Source organism: Hemiscyllium ocellatum, chromosome 17 (assembly GCF_020745735.1).
Source record: "Hemiscyllium ocellatum isolate sHemOce1 chromosome 17, sHemOce1.pat.X.cur, whole genome shotgun sequence".
Lineage (NCBI taxonomy): Eukaryota > Metazoa > Chordata > Chondrichthyes > Orectolobiformes > Hemiscylliidae > Hemiscyllium > Hemiscyllium ocellatum.
This window is the reverse complement of record NC_083417.1, coordinates 52101370-52120943: the sequence shown is the minus strand read 5'-3', so window position 1 is coordinate 52120943 and position 19574 is coordinate 52101370. Positions and strand designations below refer to the sequence as shown.

Below are 19574 nucleotides of genomic sequence, written 5' to 3'. Positions count from 1 at the left end.
CTATCAGATTGAATGGATTGGTTGGAGAGACAGTTAGGGGCAATGAGGAATTTGCAACAGCAAGGGGATGTGATGGATGACAGTTATAGGAAGGAGGAAAATTAGCAGATACAGTCACATAGATGGCTTAACTCCTGGAAACGTAAGACAGGTAGGCAGTTCGTGCAGGAGTCGTCTGTGGCAATCTCCATTTCAAGCAAGTATGCTGTTTTGGAAAATGTAGGGGGTGATGGATTGTAACGGGGAACATAACACGAACAGCCAAGTTTCTGGTATTGAGGCTGGCTCTAATGCAATGAGGGGTACATTGGATTCCAAGAGATCAATTGTGTTAGGGGATTCTGTCGTCTGAGGTACAGACAGATGTTTCTGTGGCCAGCAACAAATAACCAGAATGGTGTTTGCTTCCCTGGTGCCAGGATCAAGGATGTCTCAGAGAGGGTGCAGAATGTTCTCAAGGGGAGATAGGCCAGCAGGAGGTTATTGTACATATTGAAACCAACAACATAGGAAGGGAAAAGATTGAGATTCTAAAGGGAGATTACAGAGAGTAGACAGGAATTTAAAAAGGAGGTCCTCAAGAGTAGTAATATCTGGATTACCCCCGGTGCCACAAGCTAGTGAGGGCAGGAATAGGAGGATAGAGCAGATGCATGCATGGCTGAGGAGCTGGTGTATGAGAGAAGGATTCAAAGTTTTGGATCATTGGAATCTCTTTTGGGGTAGAAGTGACCTGTACAAGAAGGGGACTAATATACTGGCAGGGAGGTTTGCTAGAACTGCTCGGGAGGATTTAAACTAGTAAAGTGGAGGCGGGGGGGAGGAACCCAGGGAGATAGTGAGGAAAGAGATCAATTTGAGACTGGTACAGTTGGGAACAGAAGTGAGTCAGTCAGTCAGGGCAAAGAGGGACAAAGTAGGACAAATAAATTAAACTGCATTTATTTCAATGCAAAGGGCCTAACAGGGAAGGCAGATGAACTCAGGGCATGGTTAGGAACATGGGACTGGGATACCATAGCAGTTGCAGAAACATGGCTCAGGGATGGGCAGGACTGGCAGCTTAATGTTCCAGGATACAAATGCTGCAAGAAGGATAGAAAGGGAGGCAAGAGAGGAGGGGGAGTGGCATTTTTGATAAGGGATAGCATTACAGCTGTGCTGAGGGAGGATATTCCCAGAAATACATCCAGGGAAATTATTTGGGTGTAACTGAGAAATAAGAAAGGGATGATCACCTTATTGGGATTGTATTATAGACACCCTAATAGAGGGAAATTGAGAAACAAACTTGTAAGGAGATCTCAGCTACCTGTAAGAATAATAGAGTGTTTATGGTCGGGGATTTTATCTTTCCAAACATAGACTGGGACTGCCATAGTGTTAAAGGTTTAGATGGAGAGGAATTTGTTAAGTGTGTACGAGAACATTTTCTGATTCAGTATGTGGATGTACCTACTAGAGAAGGTGCAAAACTTGAGCTACTCTTGGGAAATAAGGCAGGGCAGGTGACTGAGGTGTCAGTGGGGGAGCACTTTGGGGCCAGCGACTATAAATCTATTAGATTTAAAGTAGTGATGGAAAAGGATAGACAAGATTTAAAAGTTGAAGTTCTAAATTGGAGAAAGGCAAATTTTGACAATATTAGGCAAAAACTTTCAAAAGCTGATTGGGGGCAATTGTTCACAGTTAAAGGGACGGCTGGAAAATGGGAAGCCTTCAGAAATGAGATCACAAGAGTCCAGAGACAGTATATTCCTGCCAGGGTGAAAGGAAAGGCGGGTAGGTATAGGAAATGCTGGATGCCTAAAAAAATTGAGGGTTTGGTTAAGAAAAAGGAGGAAGCATATATAAGGTATAGACAGGATAGATCAAGTGAATTCTTAGAAGAGTATAAGGGAGTATATTTAAGAGGGAAATCAGGAGGGCAAAAAGGGGACATGAGATAGCTTTGGCAAATAGGGTTAAGGAGAATCCAAAGGGTTTTTCCAAATACATTAAGGACAGAAGGGTAACTAGGGAGAGAATAGGGCCCCTCAAAGATCAATAAGGCAGCCTTTGTGTGGAGTCACAGAAAATTGGGGAGATACTAAACGAGTATCTTGCATCAGTAATTACTGTGGAAAAGGACATGGAAGATATAGACTGTAGGGAAATAGATGGTGACACCTTGAAAAATGTCCAGATTACAGAGGAGGAAGTGCTGGATGTCTTGAAATGCATAAAAGTGGATAAATCCCCAGGACCTGATCAAGTGTACCCTAGAATTCTGTGGGAAGCTAGGGAAGTGATTGCCGGGCCTCTAGCTGAGATATTTGTAAAATCGATATTCACAGGTGAGGTGCTGGAAGACTGGAGGTTGGCTAACATGGTGCCACTGTTTAAGAAGGGTGGTAAGGACAAGCCAGGGAACTATAGACCGGTGAGCCAGACGTCAATGGTGGGCAAATTGTTCGAGGGATTCCTGACGGACAGAATCTACATGTATTTGAAAAGGCAAGGACTGATTAGGGATAGTCAACATGGCTTTCTGCATGGGAAATCATGTCTCACAAACTTGATTGAGTTTTTTGAGGAAGTAACAAAGAGGATTAACGAGGGCAGAGCAGTAGATGTGATCTGTATGGACTTTATTAAGGCGTTTGACAAGGTTCCATATGGGAGATTGGTTAGCAAGGTTAGATCTCACAGAATAACTGGCTCAAAGGTAGATGACAGAGGGTGGTGGTGGAGGGTTGTTTTTCAAACTAGAGGCCTGTGACCAGTGAAGTATCACAAGGATTGGTGCTGGGTTCACTACTTTTCGTCAATTGTATAAATGATCTGGTGTGAACATAGGAGGTGTAGTTATTAAATTTGCAGATGACACCAAAATTGGAGGTTTAGTGGACAGCAGAGAAGGTTACATCAGATTACAACAGGATCTTGACCAGATGGGCCAATGGGCTGAGAAGTGGCAGTTGGAGTTTAATTCAGATAAATGCGAGGTGCTGCATTTTGGGAAAGCAAATCTTAGCAGGATGTATACACTTAATGGTAAGGTCCTAGGGAGTGTCGCTGAACAAAGAGACTTTGGAGCGCAGGTTAATGGCTCCTTGAAAGTGAAGTTGCACGTAGATAGGATAGTGAGGAAGGCGTTTGGTATACTTTTCTTTATCAGAGTATTGCGTACAAGAGTTGGGAGGTCATGTTGCGGCTGTACAGGGCATTGGTTAGGCCACTGTTGGAATACTGCGTGCAATTCTGGTCTCCTTCCTATCGGAATGATGTTGTTAAACTTGAAAGGGTTCAGAAAAGATTTACACGCATGTTGCCAGGGTTGGGGGATTTGAGATGTAGGGAGAGGTGAACAGGTTGGGGCTGTTTTCCCTGGAATGTCGGCCGCTGAGGGGTGACCTTATAGAGATTTACAAAATTATGAGGCACATGGATAGAATAAATAGACAAAGTCTTTTCCCTGGAGTGAGGGAGTCTAGAACTACAGTTGCAACACTTAAGAGGTATTTGGATGAGTATATGAATATACTCCTTTGGAAGGATATCAGCCGGGTGCTGGCAGGTGGGACTAGATTGGACTGGGATATCTGGTTGGCATGGAAGGGTTGGTCCAAAGGGTCTGTTTGCGTGCTGTACATGACTCAATGACCACATATAGAAATAAGAAGTGATTAAATAAATAATAAAACTGAAAGAGAGCAGGCCCAAGGATCCCAGATGTGGAAGGGCAATGGGGGATTTTCCCCATTATTGATGGAAGGATTTTTATTTATGTATTAAGTCTTTTTATAAACATGCACCGATGAGTTGTGCCGGGTGGTTGAAGTGGTTGCTTTGATATTCCAAAGTACACTCAGAAAGAATCCATACAGCTTCCAGGTTTATAAATGACCAAAGGTGGCTGTACATCTGATACTCTCTTGGTGTGATCAAGTGTGGTTCTCCTGGGAACTTCAGTGCATGAAGTGAGAAGCCAAGCTGCAGTTGCCAGCTGTTATCATTACTCCCGGGTCTGGTTAGAAGACATAACGGGACTGAGGCTATAGGTAGGCACAAATAATTACTGTACCTACACCCGAAATGTGTTACATTTGAATACAGTATCCAGGTATTCCAGGAGACACTACGGGCAGAATTCTGCTGAATAGACTCACATCAAAGGGATCAGGAATAGGTCAGGAACTTGTTGTTTGGTTAACGAACTTTGCCACAATTCTTTAGTTCAGCCATGACATTCACATACTTCTCTCAGGTTCCCTGTGAGCTTGTTAAAACCTACACCTTGTCTGGCGAAGAATCTCATTGAAGAGATCCTGGCTAGAGTTAGAAATGTTGAATTAAACGATGCCTCCCAGTAGCCATAGAAATGAAAATTCTGGTCCATTGTTTCCTGCACACCACCACCTTGAAATTCCTGTATCCACAACTCTTCCCTGGAATCCTGTTGTTGAATATGAGGGATTGAAATGGGACACTCGGCACAACTATCCCCTCCCTGGCGATGTTGAGAAAGATGGCGTGAAGGGTGAATAATTGGATAGATTGAGACTGGAATGATACCCTACCTTTCTCATCACCTCAGCAATTAAATCCTGGATAAAAAGGTCCATAAACAACCTTCATGACTCATCAATAACCCAATTAACTGCATAATGGAGAAAAGGGGATGATTTATCAACTGGGAGACCAGTGTGGCCTGCCTGCTGGGTTGGGAAGCTGACCACAGTTTGCCTCAATGTAGACCTATTTGGGGTAAGAATGAAGGACAAGTCTCTGAGTGGCTTTTTAGTGGCTAGTTGGAGCTCAATCTGGTCTGTGTTCTCAATGGTGGGGCAGATAGTCAGTCGTGCATAAAGACTAACAACCCCCCAACCCCCCATAGTGCATCGAGCAATAAATTTTAGCTTCTCTTCCCCATGGATGGGAAAAAGAAGCTATATTTTCAAACTAAACAAGATGTGGATGGGAATGGTGAGGAGCTGAGCAGTAGGAGTAAGTTCCTTCGAATCTGAATGCAGTGCCCCAACACATCTATCGACCTCGTGCAAGTTGGAAAGGTGAGTGGCTCCAATTTTTAGGCATCAACCTCCCACGCTTCAAAATGATGGTTACATACAGCATTTGTGAATGAACAGTAGCATTAACTGAAGCTCTGTAGAAAACTATACAACCTGATCGGATCAAAGATGTCCAGTCCTAAAATGTAAAAAATCTAAAACAGTCAATAAAAATCATAAGCCCACAAAACATTATAAACAATTGTGTTAATTTTGATCCAATATTGTACTCCTTTCTCTTTCTTCATTTAAGACAAAGCTGTGCTCTTTGCTGAATACAGTTGGATGTAGATGATCTTGGCGATTTGTTTTGTTAAATGACATTCAGCTCAACCTTGTAAAAAATGGAATCTGACCAGAGTTAAATATCGAGAACTACAAGGGTAGATTTTATGAATTAGTTCTCCCGGTGCAAATGTTTGTGTATTTGAAGCACAAATCAAAGTGTCAGCTCTAAAGGGCAGTATGGTCATATTGCAGCTTTACTAATTTTCCACCTATTTGTTTTAATGAATATAAAATTGGATGTGCAACCTGTTAAGTGGCTGAGCTGGACTCTGGGTCTGAAATCAGAAATGTCAGCACTGAGAGGTAATACTAATCAACTTAACTGTTTCAATTCTGAGCCTCTCGAGTAATTTAATTGAGACTTGTTAATGTGACATTTTGCTGAAGAAATCCTTTTCCTAAGGGTAATATATTCTTGTAATTGACAGCTGGCCACCTATTACATTTGTAGGTTGCTCGAAATGAGAAACAGTGGAAACACTGGTATGATAAAGATGCTCCAGAAGAGGAGGAGCTTATGCCTGATGGTTACCATCAATCCCTGGACTGTTTTGGCAAGCTTTTATTGGTCCGATCCTGGTGTCCAGACAGAACAATTGCACAGGTGGAACTTTTGAAAATAAAACTGTCTTCATAGCTTCCTTCTGTAAGGCCGTCACGTTATCATTAAGTTACATCAAAATTATACAACACAGGCAGGCTGATCCATCTAACCAGTCCATGTAGCTGTTGATGCTGAACTCAGTCAATAGTCCTAGCCCTGTGGGCCCACTCTGTTCTCATTTTGCTTTATTCTTTTCCACCCAGTTTATTTCCAAACTTTCAACATGACAGTACTTCCATTTTATCAAAACACCATCAACTCTACCATTCCTAATCCATAGCTAATTGGAATTCCAATCTTCCCTGACAAGAGTAATCTCATACTGTTTGATCCCATTGCAATCACAGGGATGGAGGAGCAGGAGGAGGTCATTTTGACTCTGAGCCTGCTCTGTCATTCAGTAAGTTCATGCCTGATTTGGTTGTAAATTTTCTCTTTGCCTTATTTGATAGTCCTGTTCTCAGTTAATCCACCTGAGACCATAGCTTCAGACAGTGGATAGTAATTTGCTCTGGGCTTTCCTGCTTTAGCCTATCCTTCCTAACATCTGGGTACTTGCCAGTGCTTCAAAAACTACCAATACCCTGTTCCTCAATGGGATGACTGCTTTTGAAACTTCTGTTGCAGACATTTCTTTCTCATTCCCTGATGTATTGAGTTGTCTCTGTAATCATAAACTTAAAGAATCTCAATTAGGACAATTCCCTCAGATGATGTTTGTTTAGATAATAGCTTTGTTTTTGTTGGCTTTCAAATTTATTTGCATTGAATTTGATTGTCTTTGGAAATTTAATTTTAAGGGAGGTTGGGCACTCCTTCAGAACTGCCACTTATTTCAAGGATGAGTTGATGGACACAGTTACAGAAACTGATGTTAACCTGAAACTCCCACATCTAGCAAGAACTGTATGTCATTACTCCTTCTGAAATGCCATTCTTAAAACTTTATGTAGTCTCTCAGTATGAGAATCATTGACCACCCAGTTCTTCAAAGAGAAAGAAAGAGCCCAGTGCAATTAATATTGCTTTTGAGAGTTGCTCATTTGCAACTGATAGACAAACACAGAGGTCTAGACGTTTGAGCCCACGAACCTCTAATTTGGAGGCAAGAGTGAAAATAACACTCTCTGGTTCAAACTAGCAGTTATTCTAAGTATAACTGCCTCTTAAATTAAGTGACCTCACTGCCTCATTGACTGAAGTCAGGTAAGTGCATAGTTACCTGTCAGGTGCTGCCTATTCTCAGTAGACCATCAACAAGTCACAGTTTAATAAGTTGATCTTAGTGCATTTGTATTCAGCTATGGGAAGAAGTGCAAAACGGAGAAACCTTTCTCACCTAGCTATAACTTTGAACATTTTAAGTGTTTCAGATGTAATAATGAAATGCTTGCCTTTGAAAATTAAAAGCTCCAATAATTATTTTTATACATCTAGGCCCGCAAATACATCATTGATTCTATGGGTGAGAAGTATGCAGAAGGTGTTATTCTGGACCTTGAGAAAAGCTGGGAGGAATCTGACACCAGGACACCTCTCATCTGTTTCCTCTCCATGGGCTCTGATCCTACAGACCGCATCATTGCTCTTGGAAAGAGATTGAAAATTGAGACCCGCTCTGTTTCAATGGGCCAGGGCCAAGAGACGCATGCACGCAGATTGCTGCAGCAGACCATGTCAAGTGTAAGAGGATTATCATTCATTTCCAGTTTCTGTACAAACTAGTGCTTCCAGAAGCTGAGATCTCCTCAACTAAACGGCACTTATCTCTTTTTTTTTTAAGTTGACAATCTAGTTCAAAGAGTATTTTTTTTCTGAGATTGTGCAATTTTATAATATAATTATCTTCCAATAATTCTACTATTATAGAGATTTGGACCACATCCTGTGTCAACATATTGCCACAGGACAATAGAGGTAATTGAATCCAAAGCCAGATGGTGAAGAATGAAATTAGGCACCATTCCTTTTCCTTGGTAATAAGTATATTTACAAAATGTAACACTGAATGTCTGCCTTCTACCTACCAGTGTTTCAGCCGTTTCTGTTTATAAGTGGCCCAAATTCTTAATTAAGCCAGGCCCTTCACTTGTATATTTTAACAATACAATTAACATACAATTTACAATTAACTTGAGAATACAGTGAATTGAGTATAATCCCAGTGTTTTTTTAACTGGTAAATTCTTGGGCTCAGCAACTTCATGAAGTGATTTGGAAAGTGGAGCCCAGACATTAACCAATGAAGAGAAGGGACATTTCAGAAAAAGAGTCAACTTCAGGATTGTAGTGTAAAACTAAAAAAAAACTTATCATGAGTAAATTACTACTTATCTCCACCTTTAGATAATAACTTTGTTTTTTGGTGGCTTTCGAATTTATTTGCATTGAATTTAATTATCTTGGGAAATTTAATTTTAAGGGAGGTTGGGCACTCCTTCAGAACTGCCACTTAGGACTGGATTTCATGGATGAATTGATGGACACAGTTACAGAAACTGAGAGTATTGACAAATCATTCCGACTATGGATAACCACCGAGGTCCACAGGCTCTTCCCTATTACGCTGCTGCAAATGGGGATAAAGTTTACCAATGAACCACCACAAGGATTAAAAGCTGGTCTGAAGCGAACATTCACAGGTAGAAAAGTCACTGGTTAGATTAATATGTGTAATAACTTTATACGATAATATCTTCCCAGTTTCCATGTGTTCATGCATACATAAACAGACATCAAGCCAGATGAAAATTTAAAATTACTTTCCCTTCCTTTATGTTATCTCCCATCCTCTCCAGAATATATTGATAGATGGTTCAATGAGATTTGGCTGCTCTTCCTTGCACCTTATGTAAGTTAAATCTCTTCATATGTAAGCAATGTTAGTGAGTGTAAGCAGGAGAGGGATGGGATACTGTAACCTAATGATGGTGAGAGGAACAGTGAGAGGGAGTGACCAGTGGGATAGTGAGGGGAGTGACCAGTGGGATGGTGACAGGAGCAGTGAGACAAGTGACCAGAGAGATGATGAGGATTAGTGACCAGTAGGATAGTGAGGGGACTGAGCAGTGGTATGGTGAGGGGGAGTGACCAGTGAGGTGGTGAGGGAGAGTGACCAGTGGGATGGTGAGAGGAGCAGTGAGCGGAATGACCAGTGAGATGGTGAGGGTGGAGTGGCCAGTGGGATGGTGAGGGAAATGACCAGTGGGATGGTGAGAGGAGCAGTGAGCAGAGTGACCAGTGAGGTGGTGAGGGTGGAGTGGCCAGTGGGATGGTGAGGGGAATGACCAGTGGGATGGTGAGAGGAGCAGTGAGCGGAGTGACCAGTGAGGTGGTGAGGGTGGAGTGACCAGTGGGACGGTTGGAGGAGCAGTGAGGGGTGTGACCAGTTGGATGGTAAGGGGGAGTGACTAGTGGGCTGGTCAGGGGAGCAGCGAGGAGAGTCTTCCGGTGAGACGTTGAAGATGGAGTGGTGTGTAAGGCGGCCAGGAGGATGGCCAGGGAAGTGCAACAATTACAATGCAATACTTCAGCCTGTGGTCCCAGTGTTTGAGTCCAGTGTGGAGTGCGTTAACAATGATGTTGCCTACTGCACCAACTTGCAGTTCAAGAGCATTGGCAACAGATACTCCAATATTAACAACGACCTGCAACAGGAACTTCTCTTAAAAAATAATGAATTGTCTTTGTTCATCCAGAAATTATACAAAAATGCTTCTAAGTTTTTGTTTCATTAAAACTGCCCAAATGAATTATTTTTGTAAAATTAAGTATACATTGGATTTTGAACTGGCGGTGCATGGCTGTGTACATTGCCATTTGCATTTGTGTAAATCTTTCATGGATTGAGACAGACGCTTATTTAAGAGGTTTCCAACACTTTGGCAGTTACAGAAAAACTCAGGTAGCAAACAATGTCTACATCAAATAAATGATTCAAAGTCTACACGGAAAATTTAAAGTAACCCTATGCTCAGTTGATAAAGTGTGTATGCTTGACTTTCTATGCTGATGGTTATAAAGCTATTTACTCTAAGCACAATTTTCTCTTTTTCCATTTACGACAATCTCTTTATCTTTTTACTAGTTTTCACTACAATTATTTCCATTGACAGTTTGAAAACCTACTTGTGTTTTAATAATATGTAGCATTATATCTTTAAGCCTCAGTAATTTTCTCATTTTTTTTAACCTTTATACCCTATGTAAAAATATAGCTTGATTTTTCTACCTTAGGTAGCTTACTATTTTTGTTGAACATTGAACTAGAATTGCTGAATTACTTTGAAAATTGTTTTATGTGTGATGATTAAATGTTATTTTTAGATCAGCATGTGTTTCCATGTGAGTGAACCATGGTGTTTCAGCTAGTTCCATTTGTCGAATTACTATGTGGCAATTCATTAGGGTTTTAAATGCAATTCAGGACATTTGGATGTAAATTCAGTATTCTCACAACTTGGAACTTAATTTCGAAGCCTTACCTGATCTTTATATTATGCTATCACTTTGCATGCTTTGTGTTGGCCCAGATGATCATATTTGACAAATGCAGCCATGAAGAATTGTCAAATACTCTCTGCCTTTCCAGTTGGAACCAACAGATGGAAATGTTTTAAAAAGCTGAAATCTCCACCTCTTAGAAATATGATGATCAAAACTAAAAAAATGTTGACTTATGTCATTTTCTGTGCACACCAAGTTTCTAATGGTATTATAATGATCTGATAATGTTGACAATGAATGCACTACTTATTTGAAACATTAATTGTCAGGATGTGGACATCACTGGTAATGCTAATATTTATTTTACCACACTAGAGAAACTAAGTTAAGAGTCGACCATGTGGGACTGGAGTGATACATAGGCCAGACAACAGGTTTCTTGCCCTAAGAACATTTTATTTTTTGGTGAATTTGGGTGGCTGAAAAAGCTTTATGTGTTGAAATTTGATGAATTATATGCAACATAATATTACTCTTCTACTGTCAACTCAATCTATCTATTTATAGTGTACATAAAACCTTGAAATTGTGTTCAAAACATCTTATTTCTCATAATTTATGTTTTCGCTTTACTTATTTTCTTTCTTACAGTGCTCCCATATGAAAAAAATTGAAACTAAAGAAAAAAGCATACACCAATTCAATAGATAACAAGGGAAAGATTGCCAAAAGGACATGTGAAAAGGTTAATAATAGCCTCACAAAAAAAATCATGTAGGAAGGAAAAGACGAAGTGCAGGATTAAGTTATCAATGAAAATTAAAATAATTTGTATTCAACAGATATATGAAGAACAAAAGAAAGCCTCAGGATAGTAAATTGTTCATTGAGGGATGTACACAATAAACTCATTGGTAATGGTTGGAAACCTGGCAGAAATATGCAGTAATTACACTGTCTTGTTGTTTACCTGGGAGCCAAACATACTGGATCTGACATTATAAGAAGGGATTAAAAACAATATGATGATTAAAATCAAATTAGGGAAGTTACTTATGAATTGGGAACAGAAAATGGTCATTTGGCTCACTAAGCTCCCGAGGAACAGGAAAATTGGCGTTTCAGGCAAAAGCTTTCCGTCATTCAATGAGATCATGGCTGATCTGGAAAAGAATTGATAAGCAAATGAACTTTAGGGAGGATAAGATCCCTGGTCCAGATGGATTGCATACTTATATACTAAACAAATTAGGGAAGAGATTACAGAAACATTGTTATATATATTGGAAAAGGTAACTGTGCCAAAGAACTGATGGACAGTTATTATGATAACTATATTAAACTGATTAGTTTAAAGTCAATAATATGAACGATATTGGAATGCTTACTCAAATTTGTAGTAGAGAAGTATCTTGACACTGAAAGTATTTGAAAGAGCAGTCAGTGGATTCTGAGAGTGAAATTCATATTTGACAAACCTCATTTGATTATTTGAAAAACTAACGGATGTTGGAGGGATGGGGGTGTGTGTGGGGACATGTTTGGGGCTAGTGGTTTGGGTTGGGTTGGGTTTTGCTGTTAAGCACTGAATTGCACTGGATACTGAACAGTTTAACAATTCTAGGGTAAGTATCTGGATTAGTGGCCCTTATGTAGCCTAAATCCCCAATCCTGAGATCAATGTAAGAGAGAGTCATAGAGAATCCAGGGCAGTTCAAATCAATCTGGCAGCAGTTTAAACTTCCTGAGCAATTACAAGAGCTGTGTGTGTATCAGGATGATGGATCTGAACTCAGCAGCAGTTTACATTACATCTATCACTCCCAATACTCAAAAATCCAGCCCATGGAGTCAGGGACAAGTAGCAAAAAGTATAGAAAATTGGCTACAAAACAATAAAGAATGGAGATTAAAGGTAATTACTCAGCCTGGGAAAAGGTGGAAAGTGATTTTTCACAAGGATCAACTATTGGAATCTACTGGAACTGCTGTTTTTCATCATTTACATACGTCATTTGAACTCAAGAATTACAAGTACAATTTTAAAATTTGCAGGTGACACCATTTTGAGGAGTGCAGTTAAGGAAGACTGCAACACAATATAGAAAGACAAGAATGAACTTACAGAATGTGTGTGTAACTGACAAAGGAACTTCAATATTGAAAGTGTGAGATGGTTAGAAGAATTGGCAAAAAGAATTAAAAGGCCACATAATCCTTGGAAAATAATTGTTTATATGGGGTAAATGGATCTGTAGGTGCAGTTATTACAAACCACTAAAAGTAAAGATGTAGATTTATCGGACCATAAAAAAGCAAAGCACATGGATTCATTTCTAGAAGGATAATATCGAAAAACAAGGGTATTATGTATGTAAGTTAGCTCGCTGTGTTGAAGGTTTGTATTCAGACGTCTTGTCACCATATTAAGTAACATCATCAGGGAGAATCCCATCAATAAACACACCAATTTAGATCCCCATCTACCTTCCCTTGAAAAAAAGAACCAGAAACGACATGACCCACCTTAAGAAACCAAAACCTATAAATAGAGAGGCGGGACATACCACCAGCACTTCAACGGAGACTCTCACTGATGATGTTACATAGTCATGGTAACAAACATCTGAAAACAAAACTTCAAACTCAGTGAGTTAATTTACATACTTATCATCAACCTGAGCTACAAATCTTCTCAAAAATCACTAACAGAGGTATTATGTTAAACTAATGTAGAATCTTGTTTAGACCACACTTCAGCACAATTTTGTAAAAATTAAAACTGGAGAAGGACCAAAATAAACCTGAAATTATACAAGAACGGAGAAGCTCCATCTACCAGGAAGAATTAGATGTGCTTGGTTTTTTTCCCCCTGTGGGAAAGAGAGCATTTAGTGGTGACGTGACAGAGGTCATTAGAATTATGAACAGGTTTGATCGGGTGGATCTAGAGATGTTTTCACATGTTGGCAAGATTGGATCTGAGGGCCAAAATTTAACATAATTACAAATGAATCCAGTCTGGGAATTCAGGAGAAACTTCTTTCTCTAAAGAATGATTAGAACTTAGAATTAATTTAGCAGTAAATGTTGTGAAAGATATAACTGCATATAATGGGAAGCTAGATAACACGAGGTAGAAATGATTAGAAAGACAGGTTGATGAAGTTAAATTTTGAAGATTGAAAAGAGGCTGATGAGAAGCATAAACATCAATATAAAAGTGTTAGACTGAATAAAATGCATGTGTAACAATGAATTGTTTTTACATATTTTAATGCCTTCCTTAAAGATTTATATCAAACGCTCAAATGTCTTCAAGACCATTACTTAAACCTGAGATGTGTCTTCAATGAATTGACAATTTATCATAGAATCAGAAATTTATATCAAATAAAGCTTGTAACTTTAAAGATTGTCGAGAGAATTTCACCAACGCAATTGTAATTTTGTTGACTTTTAAGGTATCAGCCAAGACCAACTAGACATTAATAACACACCACATTGGAAACCCATGCTATATGCAATAGCTTTCCTTCATTCCACCGTGCAGGAAAGACGTAAGTTTGGACCTCTTGGCTGGAATATTCCTTATGAGTTTAATCAAGCTGATTTAAATGCTACAATCCAGTTTGTGCAAAACCACCTCGATGATACAGACAGCAAAAAGGTACAAAAACTTTTTATCTGAGATGAACAGTTCATGTTTTTAATTTTAGCCATTCGGTTTTTGTTTCACTAAATGTAATTGTAATTCTAAATAATTCAAATTTCCTCTAAATGCTGGTGCATTGAAAGCAATATGGACTGATAGTGGTCCCCATTTCTTTCCTGTTCATGTTGCACATTGTAACAGATGGGGAATATCAGAATTCGAGTGTAGTTGCATTCTGTTGGTATAAAAAGAGGTAGGCAGACTTAGAAATCCAAAACTCAAAAGTAATGTTTTCTATGAAGTATTGGAGAAGGGAAATATTGCTATAGAGAACACTGATATTTGATATATAATTCCATGAAAATGTTATGTACTGAACAGCCTTTTAATGATCTTGTTTGTAATAAAAACATACAGTTATGTAGTTACTTAAATGAGGTAAAACCTCTCAAAGCTTTCAGTAGAGCTTAGTCAGAACGTTTTGGCACCTAGCTACATGTAGATTAGTGACCAAATGTTTGATCATCATGGTAAGTCTTACTGAGCCTTACTCAGTCTTACTAAGAAGGGAACACAAGAGCCTTATGTTTAAAAAAACTGAAGGCACAGCTGACAAAGATGGAAGAAAGAAAATCAGGGATGCAAATAAGGCCAGAAGTGGAGTAACATCTTCAGAGGGCTGAAGGAGGTTACAAAAGTAGTGAGAGGTGAGGCCATTGAGGGGTTTTAAACAAAGAATGATAATTATCAGTTAAAGGTACTGCTGGATAAGGAAACACTGTAAGTTGGTGAGCACAGAAATTATGTACGAAAATAACATGGTGAGAGCTAGGATACTGGCAGCAAAGTTTGGATGAACTAAAGCATATACTGTGGATGAAGAACAGGAGGTCTCCAGGAGAGCATTGCATTGTCTGAGTCCTTAGGGGACCAGAAGGATGGATGGGCTGAGGGGTGGAGAAGGAGAATATGCGTTGGGATGATCATCATATCGTCAGGTAAAATGCCTTTTACATTTCTCAGTTAACCCACACAGGCACTAATTAAAAATGCAGACAGCTTGAAATGCTGTCCAGCCTCAACCTTTGGCATTGAATGTCCAGCTGCTCAGAGCTGGATGAGAGTGTTCGTTAAAAATTTTCACTCAGTTCTCCTTCTTCTCCATATCTCCTCCTGAGAGCATGATTGAGATTGGTCAGTATGACCATTCAGAATGGTCACAGGCAAAAGTTAAATTCTTTTATTCAGTCTCCCACATGCATTGTTTTCCAGGCAGGACCCTAATATCCCATTATCAATGGAATGAGAGATTTTCCCTCACTCTGCATTATTGACATCCGTGGTTTAAATTTTAGATTTTTTTTCTGGAAATAGCTAATATGGAAATTGTCATTGACAGGTACCAATCAGTAGAAATTATTTCCCAGCAAGAATTGCTTTCAGTAATTCTTTGCTATTTTGCTTTCTCAACTACCTCCTGTATTGGAACTGTCCACCTTCTCTTATGTCCTTGTCAAGGTTAAAGCTAAACATCTGCAGACTACACTCTAAATCATAATAGAAAGTGATATTCGTTGTATCTGCTTGTCGTGTGATTGCATCTCATCATTTGATCTCTTTTTCTTAAACTGCATATTTCCGAAGTATTGTTATAGACTGTAATTTATATTTCAACCTGTCATTTCTAGTTTTAGTCTGGTTCTAGATTAATTGGAGAATGCATATATACTTGATCCTGTTTACCAGGGCCTATCTTGGAATACAGTTTATTACATGATTGGAGAAATCCAATATGGAGGTCGTGTCACAGATGATTACGATAAGCGACTGTTGAAAGCTTTTGCTAATGTGTGGTTTGGTGAGCATATGTTTGGACCAAGCTTCTGCTTTTATAAAGATTACACCATCCCTAACTGTACTACAGTGGAACAATACTTGCAACATATACAGGTTTGTTTTTTACTAAAATCCATTTTTTTTGCATGGTATATGTGATTGCATTGTGAATTTTTCCTGACAATGCTTCCATAGACACGGTAAATTAGTAGTAGGTTCAAGCATCTATGAGCATAAAGTTGTGCTTCATTTGGTTTGCTGTGACCTCAGAGATCCAGCTGTAATTAGTTTAGAAATCTGGGATAATTGAGTGGGAGAAGGTAACAGAGATAGCAAGGTGATGGCAGTTGATAGATTGCAGATTGGAAATGAGTATAGTGTGCAGAAACCTGTTGAGGAATTGCAATACCCTATGCCTGTTATCTGTTATTATTTAAAAGCAATTAATTTATATAATACAATTTAAAAGAAAGAAAATTTCAAGTAGCCTAAAAATTCTTATATAGGAAACAGTTTGTATCTGTCTAAATAATAAAAATATCTATGTCCACATTTCATATAAATCTTCTTTTATCGTATTTCCCAGTCATGCTTTGTTATAGGCAAATTCACTCTAGACAAACTTCTCATACAGAAAATGGTAACATGCAAAGAAAGAAAATAAAGATTTTATCTTAAATTCTGACTCCCAACCTAAGGCATAATGAAAGACTAAACAGTGGTATCCTTTATTTATTTATTACCATTAAAAAAATTCAACTAGATTATGTTTTGAGTGAAACTTTGCATTCTTAAGGCAACTTTAACAAAAGAAAATATCTTTTATGTCTTGCAAAGTTTAATACTTTTTAATTGTGTGACATCCAATTTAACATAACCGATTCCGTATAATATTTGCTGCTTTATATAAAGACAAATACATATAACAGCTAATACAAATGGATTTGCATTATATACACAATAAAACAGAATTATTTGATAAATTTTTGTTGGAATGAGAGTATGTATGAGAATGCTTTTGTATGTGGAAGCAAAAAGTTAAAACATGTAAAGTCATGCTGCTTTGATTTGATGTGATTGCAGTGGTTCCTATCTTAAATTATCAGTTTTAATAGCATTAATATGGCTTTTTGACATGTCCATCACAAAAAAAGGACATAATAATAAACAAAAAGTGATACTTGGAAATGAAAATACTAGCCATATTGGAGCCTCAAAATGAAATGTGCAAGACCAGTATGTCTCATTTGCCAGTTTTGCTGGTTATTTCTTTAAAGTTTCGCAATCAATTAATTACTTTTCAGACTGGAGTTGTTAATATGATGTAACGAAATGTGTAAATCAATTTGTCCAAAGCAAACGCCTTGAAACAACACATTTGGTTTTGAAGAAAAACTTGCTTGTGCATGGTATTTTGAAAGGAGACTCTGGGAATTCTCCGAGTTTTCTGCATATAGTGCCATGGAGTCTGATGCCATTCACCCATACCACTGAAATGGGTTAATGATCTTTGTCCAAAGTCTAAACTAAAACAGGGAATGGTGATTGCTGGAGAACTGAAATAAAAACAGAAATTGTTGGCAAGACCCAGCAGGTCGTGCAGCATCTGTGGGGAGAAAGCAGAGTTAACATCTTGAGTACAGTGACTGTTCTTCAGTTCTGCAATTTCTGTTTTTGTTTCACTTGCCCAAAGTCTCTTGGCTATTTCAACAATTAAGAATTAAATTGCTGGTGATAAAAATATAACTTCTTCATATCTTGCACGATTAGCTGCAATTGAAAATGTTTCTGAGAGTTGAGAGTCAAAGGAAAAAAAGTTGAGTTTTTAACTCCTGTGATCCATTCCATAAATACAATAGTCCAACTGTAACATTCGAAGACTGATTTATCAAGCCAAGTTTCATATTTTGTTTCACTTTTTTCTAACATGGTGGTCTTCCACTGAAACAAATGGAATACTATAGGTATGGTTTTAACAAAACAAAAGGTATATTATGCAAAAGAAAAAAAGTGTAAACCAAGATTTTTACATGTAACATCATCTGAAAGTTTTCAAAACACATAACAAAAATAGAGTTCCACCTTTCCCAGCAGTATCCCCTTACAACACTCAAACACCAGAGAGAATTCCCTTCTCTATCCCGTTTTTAATTTTGACTTAACCATTGCTTTCAATTCCAATATTTCAGATTTTGAGATTCTTTTCGCTTCTCCGTTTAATATTTACACAGCTGATCTGGGATTTTCTCATCTTTAATTAACCCCTTCAGGGTTCCAACCAAAGAATTCTGGTCTGGAACTTTCAAACTAAAACTTTTACTTATTTCCTAACTTTTCTGAACTAACTGTTTTATATGCCCAACTTTAACCAGAACATCTGCAAACGGAAGCCAAAAGTTTTCCAAGCTGAGTATATTCCCAAATCAATTCAGCTCCTGATGCTTCCAACTGAAAGCTGGCTAATGCTCTTCAATATTTATTCCCTACAATTGTAAGACTGCCCCATTGCTAAAAAAAAAATTCACAAAGCTTTCTAGGAATTGTCTCTCTGGTACTGCTTTGAATAAACTATGGTTCTGGAAATGCTGACAAGTTAATCATTAAACCCCCTCAAGCACACAGACTAAAACCCACATGCTGGATCAGTGGTGCTGGAAGAGCACAGCAGTTCAGGCAGCATCCAAAGTGCAGCAAAATCGACATTTCGGGCAAAAGCCCTTCATCAGGAACCCTGATTTTAGAGTCTAAATTCTAAAACAAATGATGTTAAAATCTATGTAAATTGCACATATCACATATTGATCTTCACTTCTCCAAAAAGAGTTAGGAGAAATGTTATAAATAACTAAAAAAGCAATTTGTGCTGATTTTCCAATGATTCCAAAGAAATAATGTTAGGAGATTAGTGGAGACTGTAGATACTTCTCAAATTCTCCTGAAATATGCATGAAAAGTTTGTTATACCCTAAATAAATAAGAAGAAAATTATGCCTGTCTTCTTAATGTATTTTTATTTTTCATAGAGTCTGCCAGCATACGATACACCAGAGGTCTTTGGCCTCCACCCTAATGCTGACATCACCTATCAAAGGAAACTAGCCCAGGATGTGCTTGATACAATTCTTAGCATCCAGCCAAAGGATGGCTCAACTGGGGTCGGAGAAACACGGGAGTCTGTAGTTGTCCATTTAGTTGATGATATGTTGATGAAATTACCTCCAGATTACATAATTTATAAAGTATGTTGTGTAAAAAAATCCTAATTTGCTGTGTTTAAAATTGTAACCCTAAATATTTCATGTGCTTGAAAACACGGATTAACTGAAATATCATCCTGCAAGATATATTTGGAGACTTGAGATTTTTAGGATGAAGGTGTTGTATATAAATATTATACATGTTTAATACCATTATAGAGTTGAATTAGATGAAACAGAGACTGGTACAATAACATTGCTCAATGGTACATTATTAAAATAATTAGACAAGGCAACACATGCCCACATTGTTATTCAGCTTTTCAACATTATAGAATATACTGAGAATGCATATTGTAAAATACATTAATTTCTGAAACATAATACTTTTGATTTCAGCTTTAAACACATGACTATTTAGCAAAGTAGCTATTGTTTGCATGTCTTGGATTTTTTGTCTCCCAACCATCCTAGACTTATAAAATGTATACCAG

At 38.2% G+C, this 19574-nt stretch overlaps 1 protein-coding gene across 1 annotated transcript in view; it reads left to right on the top strand.

Moving 5' to 3' along the window:
- Positions 1 to 19574, top strand: part of LOC132824077 (dynein axonemal heavy chain 5-like) — a 285827-nt gene that overhangs the window by 246309 nt on the left and 19944 nt on the right. The window contains 6 exon segments of the mRNA XM_060838346.1: positions 5794 to 5946; positions 7384 to 7629; positions 8369 to 8588; positions 13857 to 14062; positions 15794 to 15997; positions 18907 to 19122. Of these exon segments, the coding sequence (XP_060694329.1) occupies positions 5794 to 5946; positions 7384 to 7629; positions 8369 to 8588; positions 13857 to 14062; positions 15794 to 15997; positions 18907 to 19122 (1245 nt within the window).